Below are 17,776 nucleotides of genomic sequence, written 5' to 3' on the forward strand. Positions count from 1 at the left end.
TTCCTGGGTCCAACTTTTTCCCTTTTTTAAAAATATTATATATTAAATATAATAATAGGACAACATTTGCACCATTCCAATCTTCTGGGTCTTCTCCAGTTCTGCAGGAATTTTCAAAGATTCTAGTTAGAGGTTCAGCAATTACCTCTGCTGCTTTCTTCAGCATCCTAGGGTGTAATTTATCTGGACCTGGATCACTGAATTCATTTAAGGCAGCTTGCACAACAGATGTTTTTTAACGTGATTAGCACGGCAGAATGCTCCCATTGATTTCAATGGGGCGTCACCGACAAATGCCATGATTTTCGAGCCCTCTGTTCTATTTTTCAGCGTTTTAGCGTTGTATAACGCACCCCATCAGCCATCACAATGATGGGGTGCACTAAAAAACACTGTCAACTGCTGTACCATGTGTTCGAAAACGCTGCCTAAAATCGAGGTAAAAATGCTGAGATTTCAGGCGGCTTTTTCTGAATGCCTGTGTGATAGTGGCTTAAGTTTTCTCTCACCATCTCTTTGTTTATAAAAAGAAGTCACTAAAGTGGAGGAGATCCCAAGAAAGGGAGTGTAACTTATTCACTGTGTGGGACCCCTAAAATATAACTTTTATTTTAAATATTGTTAAAAATATTAATATATTGATTGCTCCCCAGCCTATCATCCGGGCTGGGGACTCTATATCGCCATCTGTTTGTTATTTTCATCTTTGGGTTTGTGGGGGTTAGGACTAGCAACATTTTGATGCGATATGTGCATCGTAGATAGTCTACTCAGCTAGGTCTAACTCAGCTTAGACAACCTTAGATATGACAGATCAGCACAGGTAATCTGCTTTATACGTACTTTTGACATTAGAATGGACATTAGGATATCTGGATTTGGCTTTTCTGATATTATAAGAAAACAAGATAGTTTACGGCACTCTCTATCTAAACTGTGCCAACTATAGTGTCGTATAATCAGTTCTGTAGCTAGAATCAATTTATGGTTCCTGATGAGTCCTTTATGACGAAATGCATTGAACAACTAAATAAATAGAACTGTATTTAAACCCAAAGAACAGAATGCCACACGAACTAGAACTAGACGTAACAGAGCTATTCAATTCATCTGATTGCTTCTGCTCCACAGGCATGCAAACCCCACTGCAGTGCTGTATGTGGAGAGTCACTACCGATCTCTGATATTAGTCTTCGCTATAAAATATCTGCAGAAGACTAGAAATATTTGGTCTTTCATGTTGGTACTTGATAGGATTTTTAACAATATTTAAAATATAGGTTATATTTTAGGGGCCCCACACAGCGAATTGTTTATAAATAGCCTTTTTTTAATTCCCTCAATAGCACAGGGAAGATCAGTTGATGTTTCATTTACTTTCTGAGAGAAAACAGATACAAAATAGGAATTTAAAAGTTCGACCTTCTCAACATCGTTTTTAACCAATACACCATTTTTATCCTTTAAACATCCTAAACCATATTGGACTTTTGTTTTGACATACCCCCCAAATCCTTTTTTATTGCTTTTGACCTGTCTTGAAAGTCTCCATTCAAAATTAGCTGTTGCTTTTCTGACACTTGCTCTACAGTTTCTGTGAAGTAAGTCAAAGACTCAGCTCCAAAATTGAATTAAACGTGGACAAGACCACTAAATATACAAAACATCTCCAACTGCTGCACAGCCATGGAAGCACGTAGCAGGATAATGTGGTACTACATGAGCGATACTATTCGGAATGATACATGGGCACATAAGCACCTGTCTCCATTGTGGCGACATTAATTGAGCAATAGGAGATTGAATCCCATATGGAACGCCACTCTACACTATCTATGGTAGTACCCAAATCACTATGCCATTTATCCACATATGTCTGTGGCCATGACTTAGGATGTACCCATATAATCCTATAGGAGGAAGGTTAAGCCTTTAGAATTTGGTTAGGAGTTGCAGATCCTCTCAAAATCACTTAGAACCTGCTATTGTGTATGGACATATGTCTTCTTTTGGCCTTACATACTATGGTACTATGAAAGCCATTAGCCATTAGACCACCACCAACGAAGGGCTGCATAATTGTCAAGGCCTGGTGGGAAATGAGGATTATGCCAGATGGAGAGTAATGGAAGATGTGGGCACATTAAATGCAGAAGAATGTTTAAGAGAATCCCACCGAGTAGCTGCCTGCTTGTCCGCAAAAATTTGGGTGCCGGCGGGGGTGAGCACTGTGTTGCAGGAGGGAGCTGGGGGTGGGGGGCAGAGAGAGACCCCCGTTCCCCCCTCTCTCCCCCGCCGGCACTTGAATCTTTGCGGGCGAGCAGGCAGGTACTCGGTAAGGGCAATACTCGGTCGAGTATCTGTCCTTACTGAGTACGCTCATTCATCTCTAAATCCGACACATTAGGAAATGTTACAAGGCTGGAAAAATATATATTCACTAATACGAACACTAATGCGTACAGAACATACAAAGACTTTTGTGAATTTACAACCCACCATAACGAGAGTAAATACCTTCCAAATTTGAATGCATTAATGGATAAATAGCCGAACATATATGCAGTCACAGGTAGCCTTACGCAGTGTTCCTCTACACATGGTATGCAGATAGTATCTAAGTAATCATTGCAAAGTCTGAATAACCCATCATGTATCAATAATTAATTCACATCAATGTTCTTTACATATTCCAAAGCCGCTTACACCGATCTCATTTGTCTTCTACAAAGGCCATTCCAGCAATCACCACCAAACGTTATGTTCTACCAGGATTATATCATCCAGCTAGGGTCAAACAATGAAGTGATGGATTACAAAAAAAGCAGAATGATGATAAGAAACCGCCACAGATAATCAATGGCCAACCATACAAGTTACAGAACACCAGCTGTATTGGATATAGGGAGTACCTGTGTCGCCATTTTGCCAACTGGAAAACAATGGGGTTATTCACTTATTCACTTAGCCCCATGCCCCTGCCCTCTTTGCTAGTTTGGGAAAACGCAGAGGGATTCAGACATAGGATAACCCTATTGCAAACCATATGAAGCAGTACCATTCGAGTAGTCCTCTCTCTACTTCCTTTCATGGTATTGAGGTTCTGGAATGTACTGCAGATTTGCAGATTCTTATGTTGGCTCCACCGCAGTTTCTGCTGAGAATCCATGCAGAATCCTCATCAAGAAGTGACAAAAAAATAATTACATTGAAATCAGTAGGAGGTGGAATACATCGGGACTTCACAAGGATTGTGGTGCGGAATACGCATGGAAGTCCCTGTGAAACCCCAATGACTCTACAGGATCCCTACATTTATCATTATGATCGGTTTAACCCTCATGTATAAAGCATTAACATATAACATTTATACAGACACCTTACAGATATGTAACTTGCTTTCTTTAAGAGTAAGCTGGATCACTTGCTATAGAAGGGTCATTGATCCGGAGATGTTCTCCATATTTGGAGTCTGGAAGGAATCTTTCCCCTAAGATAAGGAAATGACTTATGAGTCATGAGTGTTTTTCCTTTCTTCCGGATCAACGTTGAGGGCGAAGAGGTTGAACTAGTTGGAGACTTATGTTTTTCTTGAATCTTACTATAAAGACTGTGTAACTGTTAGGGCTCACATGGGCGTATATCACCCGTGTATTATGCATTTTTCACACGTGTAATACGCGGTGCTAAAAGCCTATTGAATTCCATTGGGCTGCTCACACCGCGTTTTTTTCATATGCATAATACGCACGTGAAAAAAGCCCGCAGCTTGTCGCATTTTGGTGCATATCACACGGATAATACGCATCAATATAGGCAATGGGAATTTAACAAACACAGCAAAGATGCGCATGCTGCATGTGTATTTTCTGCATTCTGCATATTTTACATGTGTAATATGCAGGTGATATACGCCCGTATGAGTGAGCTCTTCTACTTAAACCTATTGAGAGATTTTGAATGTACCCGATGGTCACTGTTTTGTATATAATGTAACTCATATTCTAAACGTTTTCTAACTTCCCCTTTCAGAATCTGCAGATCAGTATTGATAAAGCTGTAAACTTCATAGCAGAAAACTATAAAAAGCTGCAGAAACCGCATTCTGTTGCAATTACATCGTATGCGCTTGCTTTGGCTGGGAAACTAAAGGATCCAGAAAAACTACTGTCTGCAGCAAAAGGTAAGGGTTAAAGGTGATATATCTGATGGTTAGGGTTGGCGAATGCAATAATGCCAGCTATATAGTTAGCTCTAGTGTAAAAGCTGGTGGTCAGATATGTACAGAATATTCCCATGTATGCTAATGACTCTCCTAATTATCCTTGGCCACCACCAATACTTATTATCATTTTCTCCGGCCTACCAAGACAAAACCTACTGGGATAACCAAGATGGATCCAAGGATATTTCCATAGAAGCCTCATCTTATGCTCTCCTTACTCTTCTGAAATTGGATGCATCAGATGCCATTGATCCAGTGGTCCGTTGGCTTATCGAGCAGCGATACTATAATGAAAAATATATAGCTCCACAAGTAAGTCATGGAGGCTTAAAAAATACTTTTTTTCTTTTGTTTTTAAACCTCTCCCATCAAACCAAAACCCCAACATGGCATCTCACCAGACCTTCTCAGATGAAGCCTCTCTTTATTTTCTCCTTTAGTCTACCATAATGCTATTTCAAGCACTGGCCCAATACGAATTAGCCAAAGCTGGTCGGAAGACGCTGGATATGGATGTTGCTTTTAAGTTGCCTGGAAGAACAGCCACAACCATGTACCGCCTCAACGTAGACAATGCTCTTCAGCTCCGTTCTGAATCGGTAGGAATATTTTCTCGTATTCTATCATTATATTGTTCAATAGCATTGAGCTTATTTTAAATACCGGCGACCGTATTAACAGTTTTCATGCTGATTAATGTGATGTCCATGATTTTTAGAATTGCCTTCATTCATCTGGATGTTGGTTCTTCCTCTTCTCTATCCAGCTCTTTCTAAAGAACACACATTACTCTATATAGCCATAAGTACATGGACATCTCACCATTACTCTAATATAAGCTTGTTGGACATCTCATTCCTTATCCATGGGTGTTACTATTGAGCTGAGGCCCTCCACACTTCTGGGAAGGCTTTCCACAAGAATCTGGAGTGTGTTTGTGGGTATTTGCACCCATTTCAGCCAAAAGTGTGTGTGAGGTCAAGCAAAGACGTTGGATAAAAAGTTCTGACTCAGTCAGTGTTCTATTCACAAAAAGTTTAGATGGGACTAAACCATGAATAATAGTCCAGACCATTACCACCCCATTATACAGTAGGTACTAAGTATTCGGGTAGGTACTGTAGCATTCTCATGGCATGCATCAATCCCAGAACACATTTCCATGGCTCCAGAGTCCAGTAATGATGAGCTTTACACCACTCCAGCAGACGCTTGGCATTGTGCTTGCTGATTTAGGTTTGTACAGCTGCTTGCCCATGGAAACCCATTTCATGAAGCTCCTGGCCATTTCTTGTGCACACATCACATCCAGTGGCAGTTTGGATGTCTGTAGCAATGAAGAACCAGGCAGCATTCATTAAAATCCTCTTCTTTATTGGAACATGAGGAAGCAAGCAGCCACGTATCGACCCTGTGCTCGGGTCTTTATCAAGCACAGGGCTTGATAAAGACTCGAGCACAGGGTCGATACGTGGCTGCTTGCTTCCTCATGTTCCAATAAAGAAGAGGATTTTAATGAATGCTGCCTGGTTCTTCATTTCTGCATTGATGACCAACGGTGGACCCGGGGAGTCGGGACCCTAACTGGGCTATTGCATAGTGCCTTGCACCAGCGGTGTGGCTGAACCCTCGGAGTGCTGCTGTGACTCTTTTTTTTCTTTTTGTGGATGTCTGTAGCGAATGACACAACTTTGCTCTGTGTGTTCGCGCAGTTGCTGCTTCTACTGATAGAATAGCCATTAAATGCATGGCCATTGTGCACTGTGGGAGTATCATAGAGTATCTATGCTATTTACATAGCATTCTGCCTGTTGTGGTAGGGGCTGGTGAAACATGAATCAGGACACAATGTGAACACCAGGCTTACAAAAATATGTTTTTTTTATTTTAACAAACTTGGAGATGAAGTTGTCGTAGAATTTTCTTTTAATAGATAAGTAATATGCAGCTATTCAGAAACGGTAGACAACCTATCTGACTCTAGGAGTATGCTGAACTCTAACACGATTGGGGTATAGTAACAATCAGCAACACCCTTCAACCATAGAACACTTGGTAGAACCACAGAACATTTCAACCCACCAATGACGTTCACCTGCACACAATATGAAAATAAGACAAGTGTTGTCCAATAACTTGGACGCAACTAGTGGAAGAACATGTGTTCCTCTGGTGTCGGCTCGAGCTCACATACTTTAACTGGCAGGCCTGCTTTTAAGTCATTACCCGTGTGCACACGTTGGGGATTTTCCTGCAGGCCAGTATCACTTACATATCTCCAGTGGGTTCAGTATCATAATATAGGTACACATCTTTGGATGTCTGTTGGGGGTTTCACAATTCACAGAGTTGCAGGATGATGTGAATCCTTTATAGCAGTCTCTCTAGTTGTAGACCCTGCAGGTTCATTCTCTCAGCGATGTTGGTTCTAGCACATTATGGAGCTGTGCTTCTCAAACACCGGCTGTCTCCTTTCTTGTGCCATTGTCCCTCACTAACAGGCACAGATTCCCCAGGAGACGTCTCACACGGCTACCTCATCCGACTCCTCACTCCTTTTGGCAGCGCTCTCTACTGGCAATGTAGTCTCTCTTAATACTCAGTATTACTGGAATTGCTCTCCAGCCTGTAACTGTCTATGATCTCAAGTCCTCCAGATCTCCCACCTGACCTCTGCAGCCAATGAGGTATCACATACAACACTCAGTAGAGAAATACACAAACTGCAGTAATGTATGACAACCAGTAGAGGTCGCTCTTACACCATCCAAATTACATAACTATAGGACCCATAATAGCTAATTTCAGCATAAACTCAAGCCTGTGCTCTGTTTTTACACTGCTCCTACAGATATAACGGCCATTAAATAGATGGCCATGGTGTGCTGTCGCATCCCAGAGGACTGGTACAGCATGAGAAGTCATGCAGACAAAAGTGAAAGGTTTGGATAATAGAAGATGTTAGCCTTAGATCATTTAGATTAGGGAAAGCAGGGGTAGACAGAGATAATGGAGGAGATATAGGGTGGTGCAGCACTATGGAGAGCTCTGTGGAGAAGACATACAGCACAATGAATAGTAATTAGATACTCAGGGTTTCTTTGTGGGGCAGTTAAGTAGTTGAAGTGAATAGTAGAAGAAGGTGGATCTGGGTTAGGAGAGATGTCCACTGCAGCTAAGAGCTGGGGATTAAAGAGAGAAAGCAGTAGTTCCACGATTTATGAAACTTTTGTGCTGCATTGTGTATGTGAGCTCTATAGGGGTGGGGGACGGAGAGAGGGGCTGATGTGGACATATTCCACCAAAGGCACAAATGGGTGGTAGGCTTGAAAACAAAGCCCAACTAAAACAAAGACAGAGACAGTGAATGTGGTGGCAGATGAGTGCACTTATAAAGTTCCATCTGGGGACGTTGCACTGTAATGACCAAGGTCAGAAATGACATCTAGTCCAACTTATTATGGGTCCAGCAGAGATTCTGTTTTTTCATCGGGCAGAATAATGCGGCAGATCACATTATTACACTCATCAGAGACTATTAGAACCTGATGAAAAGAAACCTTGATGTTATTGTGAACGGAGCCATATAACCAGTGTGAGTGGAGCCTAGGGAACAACAAAACAGAAGAGCTCGACTTGGAAGTCACTGAGACATTATAACATTATAACAGACTTGGAGACATCCGATATGACTGTGGTTTCTTTACAGACCAATACAAACGGTGATTTTGTGGTCAAAGCAAAGGGAAGTGGACAAGCTGCACTTACGGTAAGACTATACATAACCTTAGGATATGCTTTGCAGTTAATTATAGGGGGTCTAAAACTTAAATAACATAAGCGCACCTTAACCCTTTCTAATCCACTGTCTGACCTCTGAAGACATTATGATTTAAGGCTGTACAGCTCTAATGTTGGAAGACATCCGCCGGGGTTATCTTACTGTATATTGCCAACCTCTCTGCTGTCAGAACCCATCTGACATGTCACCTCATGCAGTACTGGGTTTAGCCAGCATAGAGCGCCGTTGTATAACGGCAAAAAAAGAGTAAGCCCCCTAGGAAAATTAGGATACAAATTGGATTGGAAAGGGTTAAAATAACCTAGCCACATTAGTCTAACATTACCAGTCCTCCCCAGATATCTACACTCTTCCATGTGTCTATTATCTGCGGTAGCATAATTAACCTGATGTGGCAAGGCCACATTCGTGCCAGATTGGCTGTCATTGTCACATGACTTGACATCAATATAGATATCTGAGACATTATGGATAGCTCATAAAATCGGTGATGGATGAAGCAAAGTGCAATTTAAGTTTTTTCCTTTAAGGCCTCATGTCCACGGGGAAAATCAGATCCGCTGCAGATTCTCCATGGAGAATCTGCAGCGGGTCCCTCCTGCCCCGCGGACATGAGCGCCGAAAATAGCAATTTAAAAGAATTTACCTATCCGGCGCGGGCGACGAAGCTCTGCTCTTCCTCACGGCCGGATCTTCATTTTCGGCCGGCGGATGAATTCCTGACGCCGGCGGCACGTCGTCGACGTGCCGCGCGCATGTGCCGGGCACATCCGCCGAGCCGAAGCAAGGGAGATGCGGCCGTGAGGAAGAGAAGAGCTTCGCGGTCCGCTGCGGGTGAGTAAATGCTTTAAATTCCTATTTTAGGTCTCCCGCGGATCCGGACGGCTTCCATAGGCTTCAATAGAAGCCCGCGGGAGCCGTCCCCGCGGGAGACCCGCATGAAAATGGAGCATGGTCCAGATTTTTTCATGCTCCATTTTTTTTAAAATCACTTTTATTGACGATCCGCGGGTATTTATGTACCCGCGGGTGGTCAATGCATCCCTATGGGGTGCGGATCCGCATGCAGGAAATCCGCTGCGGATCCTAAATCCTATTTTCCCCGTGGACATGAGCCCTTAGTCTTGGTAATTTTGTATAGCCCCTTATTGTTCTTTGTCATTTGAAGAAACAATCACATCTACTGCTCCTGGTTAGAGATTTTCATTTCTCCATCAAAAAAAGCCCTAAAAACTGGTTGCAAGTTCCTAACAGATTTTCACCTCTCCGGATAAGCTAAGGGCACGGCACACGGCTGTATTATGGAACTAATGGCACTGTTATACACAAGAACCAAGTCTGTAGCTGGGTGGGACTACAAGATGTGTTCTTCGGTCCTGAATGCTAAGGGCTACCCAACAAGCCATTTTGTCTTGCCCAAGGTATTTTAGCTAGGGTGCAAAACTAAAACTTTGAATATAAAGGAAACTAACTACATCCCTGAGCCATACCGTATCTCTGATTTTGTTGCATTACCTGCCATATTATGGAACAATATGGTGGCCCAAGAGGTTCCTACAGGTCAGTAATACAGACACATGGGAACATTAGGTGTCTGGTGTAATTTCTGGTCACCATGTGAAAGCATAACATTGATAAGCTTGCATAATGACATTTTCTGATTATTTCCTTAAAGGGGTTGTCCAGGATTAGAAAAACATTCATTCAGAAGCAGCGCTATCTGTCCATGGGTTGTGTCTCACACTGCAGCTCAGCTGTATTTACTTCAGTAGAGCTGAGCTGCGGTGCGAGACACAACACAACCCATGGACAGGTGGCGCCTTTTTTAAAAAAAAAAACTGCTATTTTTCTAATCCTTAACAACCCCAATTCTACATGGATGTTGATGATTATTTCTTGTCTAGGTGATGGCCACTTACTATGAGATTGAGACAAAAATGGAAAAAGAATGCAACAACTTTGACCTGTCGGTCACCGTACATAAGGAACCTCTTGGTAAGTGTGAAACGCGTTCCTTGGAATATTTGTCCGCTGGGGTCTGCTACCTAGGACCCCGGCTGATCAGTTATTTGTCGGGTTGCTCCGTCAGTGTATTGAGCCGATAGATTACAGTAATCACACAGCTCTGTTCTCTCTGTAGTGGTGTAACTTGGTATTCTAGACAAAGTTCTCATTCACTTCACTAGGAACTTTACCTGAAAGACCATGCTGGGCCACTTCAGAGAAAGCTGTGCGTGTCCTGTAACATATCGGCTCCAAACACTGACAGAGCAGCAAGATGGTTGAAGTTCATCTATTAACTACTGATGATCCATGCTGAGGATAGGTAATCAGTGATTTAATGTGGAAAATCCCTTTAAGATGGATGTAGATATACTGTGAGATGTGTTAGCAGATCCAGACAGTTTTTGGTGGAATCTGTCAACAATCTAATGTTTGATGGATCTGGCGACACATATTTCAGGTCTTTATCTGGCTCTATACTGTCCCTTGGAAGAGATCATGGCTGGATTATAAGGAGGGTATCTGGGGCATGTGCTGGCCAAGTATAATCACGCCAGTGAACTTTGAGGCTTCTTCCAAAACCCCTTCTTTACTGCTCCTGGTCTTTCCTCCATTGTGGACTCACACACAGTTCTGATAGCAGTTAGCCTCAGGACTTTGGTGAGGGGGTATACACACAATTCGGAGACCTATCGGCATCAGGAGCTTCTTTGAAGTGATGCACACCATGGTCGGATGTTGATTTTGGTCCAGCTCTAACACTATTGTCCTGCTCCTATTTTTTCACTTAATTATTTAAGCTATAGGACATAGGCAGTCATGGACTCTGTTGTTAACTGGTCTAACTGGTCTAACTCCTTTGTTTAAGGTCTCTTTTACTCCAGTGACAAACTATCTTGAAATCTAGATTTGCACTCCATTTTTATATCTGCAGATTCTGTATAATTATTGCACCCTGGCATATAAGATGTAAGGTCGTATACATGTTTTTTTATAAGACTTTATAACCTTTATTTTAAAAAATCCAATAAAATTCTTAGAATTAAAAAAAGAAGTGGTCAAGGCTAGAATATAGAGAAGGAACAAAGAGTATGTGCTGGCTAGGCCTGTAGTCACGTCTGTCTCCTGAGATCTGTTAGACTACAGGTTCTCTGGAGCTCTCCTGCTCAGGTATTGGGCATTGTGCTGGCTGAGTGTGTGTGTCTCCAGTCAGCCAATCACTGTAGGTCAGTACACATAAAGCTGTCTTCCCAGGCGTGGGTGTGTTCAGCTTCCTTTGTAGAAGATAGGGAGAGGTGTTTCACCTTGTGTTCCCTATCCACGGTAATGTTCATGAGTGCCCTGTGCTCACTAGCCCACGCAAATCTAACATCTATACCACCCAGGAAGTAATAAGGACCTTCTCACAAACCCCTTATTTACTTCTCTTCACTCCTGGGTCCTTTTCACTTGCCACATACAACATCCTTATGTTGGTTGGTGAGAGGACTTAATGTGCGACAGAGCCTAGAGATGAAGCGAAGCCAGGAACAAAAATAGAAAACAAATGGTCTGCTTTGGGGTCTAAGTATTTTTTTTTGCTCTGATGTGTGATGTTTATTCATTTTAGGGGTAAGATCTGAGGTCACAATTTTGGGATCTGATTTAAGGTCTCAATTTATTTTGGAAGCCGGTCTGGTGTCTGAAGTAAATTTTAGTTTCTAGTCTGGGGTCTCAATTGATATTGCCATTTGTTTTGTGGTCTGAATTCATTTTCATGTTTGGCTTCAATTAATTTTTGAGTCTAAGGTCTGAATTACTTTGATGGCCTGGTCTGGGGTCTCAATTGATTCTGGGGTTTTGTCAGGGGTCTGGTTAAATTATGAGCTCTGGTGTGAGGTATAGAAGAGTCCAGTTGTAAAAAGAGGGGATGCTACACAATGGTAGACATGGCCCTGTCCCAACGTCTGTGAGATGTTTTCTTGCTATTTATTTCTAAATAAGTTAATTATTTTAATAAAATGGAAAAATGTCTCACTTTCTACTTCTGGTAAGTTCTATGGTGTATAAAATATGGTAATATGAGATCTCCAAATCATTGCATTCTTTCTTTCTTCACATTTCTTTACATTTTACGCATTGTCCCAACTTCTTTGCAATTGGGGTTGTATTTTAAGGTTCTTGTCTTAGGTCTGAATTTATTTTGGGGTCTGCTCCAGGGTCTCAATGATTTTTATGACATGATCTTGGGTCTTAATTCATTTTTGGTGCATTTTGAAGATTACATTGATTCTTTTCTAAAAAAAAATGTATTATCCTGCTCATCATTTTATTAGATGGAGATCAGTATTTTCCTCCAAGAATTACTAATTGTGTGTGAGCTAGTGATAGATTTAGAATTTAACAATTCTTTGTGAACTAGTGGTACCTTTATTAGAAAGTAGTGATACCTTGAGTCACAGATATTTGAACTAGAGGCCCCATCCAACCTTAATCCATCTTGAGGGAGGTTGATTTAGGACCAATAAAAAATTATTTTCATGGATATCTTTTGAACTAATATGTTGATTAGAGATGAGTGAGCATACTCGCTAAGGCAAACTACTCGAGCGAGTAGTGCCTTATGCGAGTACCTGCCTGCTCTTCTCTAAAGATTCGGGTGCCGGCGGTGGGCAGAGAGCGGCGGGGGAGAGCGGGAAGCAATGAAGGGAAGATCTCTCTCACTCTCTCCCTCCGGCTCCCCACTGCTCACTCCCACAACTCACCACTCTCCCCCGCCGGCACCCGAGTCTTTAGAGACGAGCAGGCAGGTACTCGAATAAGGTACTACTCGCTCGTGTAGTTTGTAGAGATGAGCGAACGTACTCGTCCGAGCTTGATATTCGTGCGAATATTAGGGTGTTCGGGATGCTCGTTACTCGTAACGAGCACCACGCGGTGTTCCGGTTACTTTCAGTTTCCTCTCTGAGACGTTTGCGCGCTTTTCTGGCCAATTGAAAGACAGGGAAGGCATTACAACTTCCCCTGTGACGTTCAAGCCCTATACCACCCCCCTGCTGTGAGTGGCTGGGGCGATCAGATGTCACCCGAGTATATAAATCGGCCCCTCCCGCGGCTCGCCACACATGCCTTGTGACTTAGCTGAGGGAAAGTGCTGCTGCTGGTGCTGCTGTAGGGAGAGCGTTAGGAGTCAGTGTAGGCTTCAAGAACCCCAACGGCCCTTCTCAGGGCCACATCTACTAGTGTGCAGTACTGTGTTAGCACAGTAATTTTTTTTTTTTTTTGTCCAAAATTGGATCTGCAGAGCATTGCGCCCAGCAATAGGGACAGAAGTGGGGGTTAGGCAGGGAGAGTGTTAGGAGTTAGTGTAGGCTTCAAGAACCCCAACGGTCCTTTCTAGGGCCACTTCTATCCGTGTGCAGTACTGTCCAGGCTGCTGTTAGCAGTGTTGCATATTTTTTTTTTTCTCAAAACCGGCTGTGCAGAGCATTGCACCCGGCATTAATACTACAGGGATAGAATTGTGTAGGCAGGGCCAGAAGACATTTATTATTCATTGAATACACGCAGTGGGGTCTTCCCTTTGCTAAAAAGGAAAAGAAATTATATTTGGCCTGCCTGTGTCAGTCCTAAGGTCTCCGTGTACGTGTGTGCTGCGTGTAGTACGTACAAAAATCAGACGCAACCAGCTACGCTTTACTGCAGCCTAGCGCCATTGTCTTTCCTGACTGGCAAATACCTGCTCTGCTAGAGTTAATAACTCTGCTACACTATAGTTGTGTGACACTTTTTGAGGGCCACACCACAGATATTAAACTTCTTGTTCATTGAATATACGCAGTGGGGTCTTCCCTTTGCTAAAAAGGAAAAGAAATTATATTTGGCCTGCCTGTGTCAGTCCTAAGGTCTCCGTGTACGTGTGTGCTGCGTGTAGTACGTACAAAAATCAGACGCAACCAGCTACGCTTTACTGCAGCCTAGCGCCATTGTCTTTCCTGACTGGCAAATACCTGCTCTGCTAGAGTTAATAACTCTGCTACACTATAGTTGTGTGACACTTTTTGAGGGCCACACCACAGATATTAAACTTCTTGTTCATTGAATATACGCAGTGGGGTCTTCCCTTTGCTAAAAAGGAAAAGAAATTATATTTGGCCTGCCTGTGTCAGTCCTAAGGTCTCCGTGTACGTGTGTGCTGCGTGTAGTACGTACAAAAATCAGACGCAACCAGCTACGCTTTACTGCAGCCTAGCGCCATTGTCTTTCCTGACTGGCAAATACCTGCTCTGCTAGAGTTAATAACTCTGCTACACTATAGTTGTGTGACACTTTTTGAGGGCCACACCACAGACATTAAACTTCTTGTTTTTCATTGAATACACGCAGTGGGGTCTTCCGTTTGCAAAAAAGCGAAAACATTATATTTGGCCTGCAGGCTTGCGCCAATTTATTTCCTGCCTGGGAAATCAAATCACTGGTAATACAGCATGCTGAGGGGTAGGGGTAAGCCTAGAGGACGTGGACGTGGACGTGGATGTGGCCGAGGACGCAGAGGGCCAAGTGAGGGTGTGGGCACAGGCCGAGCTCCTGATCCAGGTGTGTCGCAGCCGACTGCTGCGCGATTAGGAGAGAGGCATGTTTCTGGCGTCCCCACATTCATCGCCCAATTAATGGGTCCACGCGGGAGACCTTTATTAGAAAATGAGCAGTGTGAGCAGGTCCTGTCCTGAATGGCAGAAAGTGCTTCGAGCAAGCTATCATCCACCCACAGTTCTGCGCCGTCCAGTGCTGCAAATCCGAATCCTCTGTCTGCTGCTCCTCCTTCCTCCCAGCCTCCTCACTCCACTACAATGACACCTGCTCAGGAGCGGGAACACTCCCAGGAACTGTTCTCGGGCCCCTGCTTAGATTGGGCAGCAGCGGTTCCTCTCCCACCAGAGGAGTTTATCGTCACTGATGCCCAACCATTCGAAAGTTCCCGGGGTCGGGGGGAAGAGGCTGGGGACTTCCGCCAACTGTCTCAAGAACTTTCTGTGGGTGAGGAGGACGATGACGATGAGACACAGTTGTCTTGCAGTGAGGTAGTAGTAAGGGCAGTAAGTCCAAGGGAGCAGCGCACAGAGGATTCGGAGGAAGAGCAGCAGGACGATGAGGTGACTGACCCCACCTGGTGTGCAACGCCTACTCAGGACAGGTCTTCAGAGGGGGAGGCAAGGGCATCAGCAGGGCAGGTTGCAAGAGGCAGTGCGGTGGCCAGGGGTAGAGGCAGGGCCAGACCGAATAATCCACCAAGTGTTTCCCAAAGCACACCCTCGCGCCATGCCACCCTGCAGAGGCCGAGGTGCTCTAAGGTCTGGCAGTTTTTCACAGAGACGCCTGATGACCGACGAACAGTGGTGTGCAACCTTTGTCGCGCCAAGATCAGCCGGGGAGCCACCACCAACAGCCTGACCACCACCAGCATGCGCAGACATATGATGGCCAAGCACCCCACAAGGTGCGACGAAGGCCGTTCACCGCCTCCGGTTTGCACCGCTGCCTCTCCCCCTGTGCCCCAACCTGCCACTGAGATCCAACCTCCCTCTCAGGACACAGGCACAACCGTCTCATGGCCTGCACCCACAGCCTCACCTCCGCTGTCCTCGGCCCCATCCCCAATGTCTCGCACCGCACAGTCCAGCCGTCGCTAGCGCAAGTGTTGGAGCGCAAGCGCAAGTACGCCACCACGCACCCGCACGCTCAATCGTTAACCGTCCACATAGCCAAATTTATCAGCCTTGAGATGCTGCCGTATAGGGTTGTGGAAACGGAGTCCTTCAAAGCTATGATGGCGGCGGCGGCCCCGCGCTACTCAGTTCCCAGTCGCCACTACTTTTCCCGATGTGCCGTCCCAGCCCTGCACGACCATGTCTCCCGCAACATTGTACGCGCCCTCACCAATGCGGTTAGTGGCAAGGTCCACTTAACTACGGACACGTGGACAAGCACAGGCGGGTAGGGCCACTACATCTCCCTGACGGCACATTGGGTGAATTTAGTGGAGGCTGGGACAGAGTCAGAGCCTGGGACCGCTCACGTCCTACCCACCCCCAGAATTGCGGGCCCCAGCTCGGTGGTGGTATCTGCGGCGGTGTATGCTTCTTCCACTAAAGCACCCTCCTCCTCCTCCTCAACCTCTGTCTCGCAATCTAGATGTGTCAGCAGCAGCAGGACGTCGCCAGCAGTCGGTGTCGCGCGGCGTGGCAGCACAGCGGTGGGCAAGTGTCAGCAGGCCGTGCTGAAACTACTCAGCTTAGGAGATAGGAGGCACACGGCCCACGAACTGCTGCAGGGTCTGACAGAGCAGACGGACCGTTGGCTTGCGCCGCTGAGCCTCCAACCGGGCATGGTCGTGTGTGACAACGGGCGTAACCTGGTGGCGGCTCGGCAGCTCGGCAGCCTCACGCACGTGCCATGCCTGGCCCACGTCTTTAATTTGGTGGTTCAGCGCTTTCTGAAAAGTTACCCACGCTTGTCAGACCTGCTCGTAAAGGTGCGCCGGCTCTGCGCACATTTCCGCAAGTCCCACACGGACGCTGCCACCCTGCGCACCCTGCAACATCGGTTTAATCTGCCAGTGCACCGACTGCTGTGCGACGTGCCCACACGGTGGAACTCTACGCTCCACATGTTGGCCAGGCTCTATGAGCAGCGTAGAGCTATCGTGGAATACCAACTCCAACATGGGCGGCGCAGTGGGAGTCAGCCTCCTCAATTCTTTTCAGAAGAGTGGGCCTGGTTGGCAGACATTTGCCAGGTCCTTCGAAACTTTGATCAGTCTACCCAGGTGGTGAGCGGCGATGCTGCAATCATTAGCGTCACCATTCCTCTGCTATGCATCTTGAGAAGTTCCCTGCAAACCATAAAGGCAGCCGCTTTGCGCTCGGAAACAGAGCCGGGGGAAGACAGTATGTCGCTGGATAGTCAGAGCACCCTCCTGTCTATATCTCAGCGCGTTCAGGAGGAGGAGGGGGAAGAGACAGCTTGGCCCACTGCTGACGGTACCCATGCTGGTTGCCTGTCATCATTTCAGCGTGTATGGCCTGAGGAGGAGGAGGAGGAGGAGGAGGAGGATCCTGAAAGTGATCTTCCTAGTGCGGACAGCCATGTGTTGCGTACAGGTACCCTGGCACGCATGGCTGACTTCATGTTAGGATGCCTTTCTCGTGACCCTCGCATACAACGCATTCTGGCCACTACGGATTACTTGGTGTACACACTGCTCGACCCACGCTATAAGGAGAACCTTCCCAGTCTCATTCCCGAAGAGGAAAGGGGTTCGAGAGTGTTGCTATACCACAGGACCCTGGCGGACAAACTGATGGTAAAATTCCCATCCGACAGCGGTAGTGGCAGAAGGCGCAGTTCCGAGGGCCATGTAGCAGGGGAGGTGCGTAGATCGAGCAGCATGTACAGCCCAGACAGTGCAACAGTCTTTAAGGGCCTGGCCAGCTTTATGGCTCCCCAGCAAGACTGTGTCACCGCTCCCCAGTCAAGGCTGAGTCGGCGGGAGTACTGTAAAAGGATGGTGAGGGAGTACGTAGCCGATCGCACGAGAATCCTCGGTGACGCCTCTGCCCCCTACAACTACTGGGTGTCGAAGCTGGACACATGGCCTGAACTAGCGCTGTATGCCCTGGAGGTGCTTGCTTGTCCTGCGGCTAGCGTCTTGTCGGAGAGGGTGTTTAGTGCGGCTGGGGGAATCATCACAGATAAGCGTACCCGCC

General features: G+C 45.6%; 1 protein-coding gene across 1 annotated transcript in view; it reads left to right on the forward strand.

Annotated features, from left to right (window-relative positions):
* The window catches only part of LOC136610273 (venom factor-like), a 183,690-nt gene that overhangs the window by 138,544 nt on the left and 27,370 nt on the right, over positions 1-17,776 (forward strand). Inside the window, exons 27-31 of the mRNA XM_066589505.1 lie at positions 4,033-4,183; positions 4,371-4,537; positions 4,666-4,824; positions 7,935-7,994; positions 9,932-10,022. Of these exons, the coding sequence (XP_066445602.1) occupies positions 4,033-4,183; positions 4,371-4,537; positions 4,666-4,824; positions 7,935-7,994; positions 9,932-10,022 (628 nt within the window). The remainder of the gene's footprint in view (positions 1-4,032; positions 4,184-4,370; positions 4,538-4,665; positions 4,825-7,934; positions 7,995-9,931; positions 10,023-17,776) is intronic.

This window comes from Eleutherodactylus coqui, chromosome 2 (assembly GCF_035609145.1).
Source record: "Eleutherodactylus coqui strain aEleCoq1 chromosome 2, aEleCoq1.hap1, whole genome shotgun sequence".
Classification (NCBI taxonomy): domain Eukaryota; kingdom Metazoa; phylum Chordata; class Amphibia; order Anura; family Eleutherodactylidae; genus Eleutherodactylus; species Eleutherodactylus coqui.